The sequence below is a fragment of the Erpetoichthys calabaricus genome, chromosome 4, assembly GCF_900747795.2.
Source record: "Erpetoichthys calabaricus chromosome 4, fErpCal1.3, whole genome shotgun sequence".
NCBI lineage: Eukaryota > Metazoa > Chordata > Cladistia > Polypteriformes > Polypteridae > Erpetoichthys > Erpetoichthys calabaricus.
In genome coordinates, this window is record NC_041397.2 from 28,179,882 (window position 1) to 28,191,034 (window position 11,153).

At 35.2% G+C, this 11,153-nt stretch overlaps 1 protein-coding gene across 2 annotated transcripts in view; it reads right to left on the minus strand.

The window, feature by feature from the left end:
- Window positions 1-10,905, minus strand: part of exosc8 (exosome component 8) — a 35,073-nt gene extending 24,168 nt beyond the window's left edge. Inside the window, exons 1-6 of one of the 2 annotated variants that reach the window (XM_028799279.2) lie at window positions 10,850-10,905; window positions 9,571-9,607; window positions 4,777-4,840; window positions 4,287-4,360; window positions 3,449-3,494; window positions 2,330-2,435 (exon numbers count right to left, since the gene is read on the minus strand). In XM_028799279.2, the coding sequence (XP_028655112.2) occupies window positions 2,330-2,435; window positions 3,449-3,494; window positions 4,287-4,360; window positions 4,777-4,840; window positions 9,571-9,607; window positions 10,850-10,890 (368 nt within the window). In that variant the 5' untranslated portion in view covers window positions 10,891-10,905. Of the gene's footprint in view, window positions 1-2,329; window positions 2,436-3,448; window positions 3,495-4,286; window positions 4,361-4,776; window positions 4,841-9,570; window positions 9,608-10,386; window positions 10,451-10,849 lie in introns of those variants that run through there. The other variant, XM_028799280.2, reaches the window with a different exon arrangement.
- Window positions 10,906-11,153: the final 248 nt, after the last annotated feature.

Here is an 11,153-nt window from a genome sequence, read left to right on the forward strand (position 1 = left end):
CTGTCAGGTGGCTACAAACCATCCACATAGTACTCTTGTGCACGGTGATCAACTGCACTAATCAGCTGGCTGCTTAAATGAAAAAGCTGCAACTGATTTTACTTTTTACTGAGAAACTGTGATGAACGAGGTACAAGAATATGTCATTTTTTCTGATGCAGAATCCACATATGGACAATTAATCAAAAGGAAAGGATGCATGCTTCAATGCTGTTTGCCAAAATTAATTGGCAAAAGAGGCAGAAAAAGTTCCAATAGAAGAACGTTAAGCTTTAGATACTTCAATAGCAGTTCAACTGTATTGCAATACTTTCTTTAAAACAATGTGTCTTTGGCATTTAATGCTGGATTTTTAAAAGGTGCCATAGTTTCAAAAATGAAATCATACCCTGTAAGCACTAAATATGGGTATTTAACAGATACTAGGACTTTGCATAAAAAGTACCATTTTCCTTTAAAGCACATATGCCTACTGTACAGCTAACATCATAGCTGCAGAAATGTTAACAACTAGCAGTATATGAAGTACTCTGAATTCATCCAAGAAATTATCAAATCTAGAGTTTGAGCATGAAAATACTAACACCTGACTAAAATTAATGCCAAAATGTTAAGTCTGCTAAAATTTGAGGTGTGATCAAAAAGTTTTGAACCTGCAAGGATTGTTACACAATTTTTATGTATTCAAAGAGTAGGCACCATAATTATAGTGTATGTTTCTTGTTTCAGAACTAAGTGAACAAGAGTGCCAAAAACACAAAACTCAAGTAGACTTAACGTCCATCATTAAAGAACACCATTAGAGGTTCATTCTCATCTACTCAATGTGCCTCAGGATCAGCCACTATCAAATGACATAAACAAAGAGATGGGCTCTGTAACGGCAGGATGTTTGTCTGAAGATGATGCAAGCTTTGGACAGACTTTAACACTGATGACAGAAGAAAACATTTTCACCTGTGTAAAGATTCACAAGTGAGATTTAAACAATAACATTGTGTGAGAACGTAGACACAATAGGGACTAGTTATGTGTCAGCCAAATCCATTGTTCACAAACAGCTAAACACGAGCAAGGTCTGTTCAAGGTTGGTGCCCAGAATGTTAAATAAAGAAGCACTGTATCCAGTGCTCCAGGGACAATCTTTATTTAATGAATTTAGGCTAAAAAAATGTAAGTAGGGATGAAACTTGGACACATAACTATGGCCAAGATTCCACACAAAAACAAAACAATGCAAGAACAAAACATCCAACACTAAAGAAATTTAAGGTCCAAGCCAGTACCAGTAAGATTATGTGCCCATTTTGTTTATGATGTGGATTGCATTGATTCAGTGCTTCAAACAGCCTATATAACCAATCAGTGGAAAGAAGCAATGAAAACTACTCACTATTTCCCTTCTGCTTCACAACACAACAATGCCCATACTCACACTGAACTCAACTGGAAAGGCCACACTGCAAAACAGTCATATGTCACATTCAGGCTCTTCTACAAACCTGGCCCCATGTTTCTACCACCTGTTCCTCAGTCTGAAAGGCTAAATCTGCAGGACATGCTATGCTAGTGACAAAGTTGGCAAGTCATCTACAGAAGAATGGTACCACAAATAAGACAAGACATTTTATTTGATTGGCATAGCAAACATGAAGAGTATTAGAGTTGACAGAAATTATGTTTAATGTAGTAGGCCAAGTTATAAACTTTTTGATCATCACTTGTACATTTACACATCTATTCTCTTCCACTGACATTATAGGCAAACTAATGCTTAAAAATGTGCCAAAACTAACATTTCATTTAGTTTCGTTTGCAGTACAGTATGTCATTAATACATTTCAGCAAACACACAATGCTAACAGTACAGTGAACAATTATTTGCTTCTATTTCATTTTCTGCATTATTGCATATTTTCACAGTAAATGCTCTTTAGTTCTCCATCCAAACCTTAATTTTGAGAAAAGGGTTGCACAATACCTAATACCTGTATGAAAAAACATATTGCCAACCACGACTCAGTATATGGGTATGCCACCATCAACAGGAATGACATGTTTCCTGTAGCTACACGCAATACAATAAAGGTTTGTTACCAAACCTGGGAATCCTATGAATATGGCATATAAATATAAAAAAAAAAATGATTTTTTTTCCAGCATATATTTTTAACTTATACGAGCCATCAGGATTCAGATAATTCACTAAATGTAGGGCAAAATGATATTTAAAAAAAGAAAAAAAAAAAAAAGAAAAAGAATTGACAAAACCGTTCCTACTTTATATGAAACAAATATTCAAAACTAAATTTATACAATGCATACTTACTTCTCAATAACATCTGCTATGAATTGACTAGCAGCTTGTGCTTGCTCCCCTGGGGGTCCAGGCCGAAACCGTGATGAACAAAGTGGGGGTAGATCAACATTGGGCACTGCAAACAAATTTGAGTAACTTTTTTTTTTTTTAAATCAAGAACATGACATCAAAAATGATAATTGAGAAATGACAGATAAGTGTTACAGAAAAATTAAGCATCAACATTTTAGCTAAACTTTACATATTTACATTTTTTGTGCTGAATTTATACATTGATATACTCTAGCAGATAAACAGGCTAAAAAAAATTGCAAACAATGTATTTATGATATTTGTACTTAAATTAATACTCCGTAATTGTTTAATGTGACAATCTCAATATTAGATTTAATTTATTATCATTCTAAATTCTTTTACAGCAGTGACTGCTATAATATCAGATAGGATTAGAGTATCTAGAGATAATGTCAGTGCGATTTCCTACACTACATAATGTGTTGACTAATCTTGCTGAAATGTAACAATCCTAATACATCCTCCATAACCCAATGGGAAAACAATGTCTTACATTTCCTAAAACTTCTCTTTGCTTAGAACTCTGAACAGTCTCATTAGAATCTGACATGAATTAAGTGTTATTCTAAATAAAACTGCTGCTGCCAACATCTAGGTTCAAGCCATGCTTTAACTATTTCTGTAATTTACTGGATTGAGTGCATTTGTGATTGCACTGAACTTTTTTAGTTTGTTAATAGAAATATAAGTCATATTGCTATATTATAACTTCAACTGTAACAAATATATCTGGAATTAAAGTTGTATTATAAAAAATATCTTCATATAATAATGCAAAATGTGCTGATTTTAAAACTAAATAAAGAAGACAAACTGTTTATTATAATACTTTAGAACCATTTAACCATGTTAATATATGTGAATCCAAACAACCTGACATGCAACATGGAGAACTAAAATAACCGTAGTGCAATCTATCTAGACCTATGTAAATATGCAAACTTCACACAAGCAGTAAAAGGCTGTGGAAATCACTCAGTGCTAGCAGCAGTGCTAACCACTGTTCCATCATGCCACCCCAGCAAGTAGATTATAGTATTTTAAATATCTCACCAATGTAACCTTTGTCTGGTGCATCTGCTGGTGGGGCTGCAAGCTCCTAAAACAAATTAATTTTGAAATAAAAATTAAAGTGCACGTCTCTTTAGCATATATTTAATGCAGCTAAATGTAGATTATCAACACAATTCACAGAAATTAATATATTAAAACAGTTCAGACAGCCAGCTTTCTAAAACACATTAAAAAATATGCTCAGATCTGCTGTGTCACACTGCTCAAATTGAGCTAATCTGTATACTTCTGATGTGTATTTCCTTCAAAAGCAGGAATAAACCACGCACTGAACTGAGCTATCGACATTAAATGTGGACTTTATCTGGTGTTAGATTACGGAATCCGGCAGCAGTATAAAGACTGTTAATACTTCTAAGTAAAAAAAAAAAAAATAATTAAACCCTTTTCTCAACTCAGCTTTTCAGTTACAAGAGCGCCAAGATTTGAGGCCTATCCCAGCAACAACAAGCACAATCCTTAATGGGCTGCCCAAAAAAAAAGAATAAAACAGTTAAATACTACTTTATAAAATGAGATTCAATGACATTTCTACTCAGGCAGTATATAAACACCAATTACTTGTATAAAATGTATATATGCTGGTTATAGTTGTGTGAACAAGCTTTGTGATGTAACAAGGAATTCTAGATGGTGAGCACACTAACTTACGGAGTAACTTTCAGAAAGGAACAGATGCAAAAAAATATTTTTCGATTTTATATTTAGAACTTAAATATATCCCTGTTGGAAATCTACACATAAGTCTTCATACTTTCACAGAATTACATAACACTGACAGTATAAACCAAACCATAATGTTTAATCAATCACTTACTCCTTTTATGCCACAAATAATGGTTGTATTACCAAGCTTTACTAGTGCTGAGCCATCTGCAGTAGTAATAGAACCTAAGACAATATAAATGATTAAACAAGAAAAACATGACAAAATTCCACAATTAAAAAATGAGTCTAACACATTTTATAATAATGAAAGGATACTATATAAATGATCAGCATTTGGAAATGACTCAATATTCACATAATGTTAAAAATTCATATGTCAAGTACAAAAAAACAAAACTTATGTTGGTAAACTAATAATAGTAGAGTTGTAATATTATAGTTCCCAGGTTAAGCATGTATTAAAATAAGTAGGTTAAGGGAATAGACAGAATATTGAGAAAAATCTGCTTAAGAAAACATACAACCATTCTAATGAAAAAAATTAAAACAATATGTCATTACTTAAAATTACAAAAATCAAAGTATATTCAGAGGTCAAATAGGTTATATTTTCCTTAAACATAAAATATATATTTTACCAATATTCAATGTGGTTGTTCGAAATTCACCCAACTCTCTTCCATCAGGCCTACAGTTCTCTTTCTGTTGAAAAGAAAAATGATATTGCTACTGATAATGGGGGGATAAAATATTTTTTTCTGTAACACCATATAAAAACCATATGAAAATTTTAAGCAATAAATAAATTAAGTAATAATACAGTACTGTATATACACTTTGGGCAATAACTCACCTCCCACTAGAGCTGCTGACCCTCAAAAGGTTGTATGGGCACGACCAGCTGGGAGGAGACCCAGGGGAAGACCCAGGGCTCACTGGAAGAATTATACCTCCCAGATGGCCTGGGAACGCCTTGGGAATCACAGTACGAGTTGGCAAATATAACTTGGGGGGAAAAAGAGATTTGGGCCTCTCCGCTAAGACTGCTGCCCCTGCAACCCGGCTTCAGATAAGTGGTGCAAAGTGAATGAAAGAATGAAATTATTTTTGCAATATATCTACAAATGATAAATAATTTATCCAAAAAAAGAAAGGCAGGGTTTATTCAGAGATTAAATATGAAACTTAGTTCTGGTATTTTCACTGTCAAATATTCTTAAATGAATAGCTTTCATACAACATTGTTTTTTTTCCCCAATTTAAAGAGTGAGAAGTCAAGCAAAATGACATCTTTCATTGGCTAACTAAAAAGAGTACAATATGCAAGCTTTCAAGGCAACTCGGGCCCCTTCTTCAGGCAAGATGTAAGCTTGCATATTGTAATCTTTTTAGTTATCCAATAAAAGGTGTCATTTTGCTTGACTTCTCACTACATTCATAATGGCTAACAAACGGTACAACACCCTAGTACTACAATTTAAAGAGTAAATATAAAATACTTTAGTATAGAGATTCCCAAACCTATGACTCAAATCAGGATCACAGGATGGTCTTAAAAGAAATATTAGTGTTATAAGGAGAATAAATGAAACATGAATGGTTATTGAAGAAAAGGAGATTTGTGAATGACAGGGCATCCATTTACACATAATAACATTTGAGTCTATTTACTGTATATCCGATAGAGAGGCATCAAGCAGACACCTATTAAGTAGCCCTTTTACCTGAATACGATATTTTTGATGTCATTTTTACCACTTTGAACTTTATTAATGAATGCACATTCATTTTAATCAGATTAATATTTTTATTTAAATTTAAAATGTTTGACCATTTTTAATGTACAGAACTGTTCCAGATCAGATACCATTAGAGCTTATTATATTCTGTTGCCAAACTTTCTTTTGTATTCTGAATTCTTTCTGAATATTCTAGAAAACCAATTTTGAGGTATAGTTGAAAGTTGTTCTTACATCTCAATACTGGAGAATGAAACTTCGTTCTTATGAAGTAAGAATTGCCTGACTCTTACTCTTTTATGTGTTTTCTTTTAAAAATGTACTTTGTAAAATTTAAATGTAATTAAATTTAAATTGGAAATTATTTTACCCGCATCGATTATTGTAATTCCCTACTGGCAGGTGCCCCTTCTAATCTTATATCACAGCTCCAGCTTATTCAAAACTCAGCTGCAAGAGTCCTTACTCGAACCAGCAGCAGCGAGCACATCACACCCATCCTGCTCCATCTTCACTGGCTCCCTGTGTCCTACAGAATCGAATATAAAATCCTACTAATAACATACAAAGCTTTAAATAACCTCGCACCAAACTACATCAGTGACCTTCTCCATCACTTTGTGCCTGCCCGCCCACTAAGGTCCTCTGATTATGGTAATCTTGTTGTGCCCCTCACTAATCTACACTCCATGGGTGACAGGGCCTTCAGCTGTATAGCGCCCAGACTCTGGAATGACCTACCGAAATTAATCAGGTCAGCTGACTCCATGAATTCTTTTAAAAAAACAACTCAAAACTCATCTGTTCAGGAAGGCTTTTAGCTCTACTTGACTTTATTACCTTTCTCTCAGTTTACCTCTCTGTCAAGCTGCTAATGTAACCTGTATGTGTGTGCGAGAGACCATCAATTATGTTGTCTGTTTTTTTCTCAGAATTTACTGTCCTAATCTTCTTTATTTATTTATCTGGTTTGTACAATGCTATATACTGTATATTCTGCCGTTCTTTATTTATTCTGTAAGTGCCTTGAGCATGGGAAAGGCGCTATATAAATAAAATGTATTATTATTATTATTATTATTACTTTTTTCAATCCTGTTGTTTTTCTGAGACCAGCTATGTTATACGTGTTGGAGATGGTGGCACTGACCAGAAAGCAGGAGACGGAGCTGGAGGTAGCAGAGTTAAAGATGCTAAGATTTACATTGGGTGTGACGAGGATGGGCAGGATTAGAAATGAGGACATTAGAGGGTCAGCTCAGGTTGGACGGTTGGGAGACAAAGTCAGAGAGGAGAGATGCTGGGTATATTGGGAGAAGGACGCTAAGGATAGAGCTGTCAGGGAGGAGGAAAAGAGGAAGGCCTAAGTGAAGGTTTATGGATGTGGTGAGAGAGGACATGCAGGTGATGGGTGTAACAGAGCAAGATGGAGAGGACAGAAAGATATGGAAGATGATGATCCGCTGTGGCAAACCCCTAATGGGAGGAGCCGGAAGAATAATAATAACAATAATAATATTAAATGGTCTTATTCACAAAACTAATCAGTAGCATTGCATCCAACCTGAAAATCTTTGCCTAACAAAGGGTTGTTTACATTTTGTCAAAAAAAATCATTTTACGTTTCTAACAGATGCTATAAAACAATATGGATAAACAAAATACATCAGAAATGATTAGCCATTAAACACTGAATGTATTACTAGGCCAGAAAAAATATTCAGGGTCACCAACATAAAGTGTGGCATCAAATGCTGCATTATATATGGATTTCAAATTCACTTTTTACACTCAGTCTATCGCTGATTTTTTCTTTTTTTGGAGAGACTTTCTCTATAGTCTAGTTCTCGTGCAGTATGCAGAAATCCATTTATTACTATGAAATCTCTTGCATGTACTTAAGATGGACTTGTCTGTCTAGAGATTATCCTTGTGCTTCAAGGAGACCAAACTTGGTAAGTGGGTTATAAAACTGATGGATGGATAGTTAAGACTTTGCACCAAGGTTGTTGGTTATATTTTTTTAAGACCGCTAGTTTTCATTAAGCAACGGTACTAAATATAGCCTACATGTTTTGTGCTTTACAGTTCAAGCTCTCCATTCTAGGTGTGCCATTTACTCTCTGCAATTGGGTCCTGGACTTGTTAACAGGCAGATACGAGTCGGTCAGACTGGGGAACAACATTTCCAAAACAATAAATCATACATACAGGAATCCCACAAGGGTGTGGTTTCAGTCCCATGCTGTACATGCTTGTTACCCATGACTGTGTCGCTTCCCAGCATGACACCAGTGTAATTAAATTTTTTGGACGATGCCACCATCATTGGACTGATTTCTAAAGGTCACGAGTCAGCATGCAGGAGGGAGGTGGCTGGCCTTGTGAAGTGGTGTCAGGACAGTAATCTCTTTCTTAATTATTGACACATGGAGGAAGAGCGATCAGCACCCACCACTGTACATTGGAGAGACAATGGCCACATTTAAAATTTCTTGGCATTAACATCTCTGAGGATCTCACTGGGAACTACCACGTCACAGACATGGCAGGGAAAGCCCGGCAGCGTTTGTATTTTTGGAGATGGCCAAGGAATTTTGGCATGCCAAGCACTATCCTCCACAATGATGTGCAATTGAGAGTATCCTCACCTACTCCATCACGGTCTGGTTTGGGAACAATACAGCACGGGACCACAAGGCTCTACAGCGGGTGGTAAAATCAGCACAAAATACCATTGGAACAGCACTTCCTGCACTACAGGACATCCATAATACCAGAGTTCTTTGCATTGCATAATACCATAACATTATTAAGAACACAACCCACTCACAGTACCATCAGGGAGACACAATAAGAGCATAGCAGTTAGAACATCAAGGCTGAAAGACAGTTCTCTCTCTTATGCCATCAGGCTTTTAAATAGAACCCATCCACTGCCCCACCCCTCAGCACTACAGGCTAGTGACTGTCTGAAGGATGGAAGGCCATCTTGAGACCATCTACCAGCACAGCTTACACTGAATTATTTATTTATTTGCACGTGACTCTTACTTCTGTCTGTTTTTGCATTTCTGTTTCACCCAGGTGTTTTTGGTTTGTTGTTGTGTATTCTTGTCTATTGCTGGAGGACTGTCAGAATACGATTTTCATTGTACTGACTACATATGGTAATAAACTTAAACTTGTTGAAGTTTTGTTGCGTATTGTTCACTAACATCGTAGTTTCCTAACAAATACTCAAATGTACTTTTACAGATTTTTTCTAAGTTGATGTGAATAAAAATGTCCACTAAAGAATAACAAGGAGTAGGATATACTTTAAAATCACTGCAATTCAAATTTTAAATCTTCACATGCATATTTTAAACAACAGTCCCTAAGTCATAAGCATGTCATGCATTACAAATTCATAAGTATTAATAACAATATCAAAAAGAAAGTTTAATCATACATTTAGCACCCAGAATTTTTAACTAACATTTGAACATATACAGTATATTTAATATATACTTACTTTAAATAGGAATATTCAAACCTTTATTTCAGACTAATCTGACCGCCCCTTTCTACCGTGGTCTTGCCTAAACTCTCATCTGTTATGTGCACAATGATTTTTTGTGGTTGCCTTTGATTTAAGCTTCTATCAAATGAAAAATAATAAACAGGAATGACAAAAAATTAACTACTTACCAAAAATTTTCTGTGATATTCCAAGGGTTCAACTGTTCTACAATGGGAAAAAAAAAAGATTTTAAAAAGCCAAACTATTAAGTCAGCTGTCCGCACTGAACTGTTATGCAGTATGAGCAGGTGTTTTGTGATCCTGTGTGTGTTCAGGACAGGGCTGGCTCCTGTTTTATGTCCATTGCTTTTTAGGATCGGTCCCTGCGGCCCGTAACGCTGTACTGGGAAAACTGTTTTCAATACTAACTTAATGAACAGATCGATTTTTGAAAACACAATATTCAAAGGTCAAATCAAAAACAATCTGGTTTATAAAAAGTGGTACGGTATTCAGCCTTCTTGTTTCTTACGCTACTTCTACAACTTTCACTTAATGCACTTAATCCTGTGAATCCTACAACTGCGCAAGCAGCCACAAATGTGATCTGAAAGAGGAAAGCCTGCATGTCCGTTATTTCTTTTTATTTATGTTTTAAGATGAGCCTTCTCAACAGTTGCGGGTACTTCTAACACTAAAACACACACACACACACACACACACACACACACACACACACACACACACACACACAGGTTACTTGCACAAAACTGATATAACGTTGAAGCACCCACGTTGTAATGTTCATAACTCCGCATTCTTTAAAAATGGATCAACAGACTAATGTTAAACGTGATGTCACTCTTCAGTTTTACATGCTGAATTCTATAAAACATTCTGATTATCAAGGTCTAAAGGTCTGATTATAAACGACTGAATTTATTTTTTATTACAGAACACACATCCATTCCCTTTGGAACACTCGTAGCATCACTCCCACTTACTTAAATCCTGCCGCCATGCTGCCTTCCTAAATCACATGGAAACAAAGTCAACTTTTGAATCGAACGCAGCACATTTGCTTGCTATTTGTAGTAACGTCTATTTTATTATTATTATTATGACCTCATTTTTAAAGCTCATTTCTTTAATTATTGTCTTGCATCTTCATATTTTCATGATGTTAATTTTATTTATTTATTTTGTTATGCGCGAGATAACTTCTACAAATGTAATGTTATAACAGTACAGTACAAAGTATGCAAAGCACGATTAGGGAATCTGCCGACGACAAAACTCGAATAGCGAATTGTCTTATGCTGTGACGTCAGAGTTTACTCTCGCGATCGTAAGATAGCTAACAAAGTTGTGTAATTTAAGTAATTAATACAATAAATTCAATCAAATCTAAAATGTTTTGTTATAATAACGAGTTTTACTTTAAAGAATAGTAACACAATTTCTCACGTTTGATGCCAAGGAGCTTGTGTGAGCGAGTTTGTATTCATTACTCTTTGATGGAGTTTGCTTGCCCTTTGTGGTCGTCTAAGCATTTGCGTTTGGTCATTTAGTAACATTATATTGTGTGTTCAGTGATGGACTACCGCCAACGGAGATTTAGTTCCTGTATTTTGGCCGAAGGTAACGAAATAGTTTCCAGTCATCCGAGACCTTGAACTCATTTAAGTAGATGGATGATAATGTATTAGTGATTTAATAGCCATAGCTTTGCTTTTCTGTATATGGAGCTGCATTGGTGATATTTTTAATT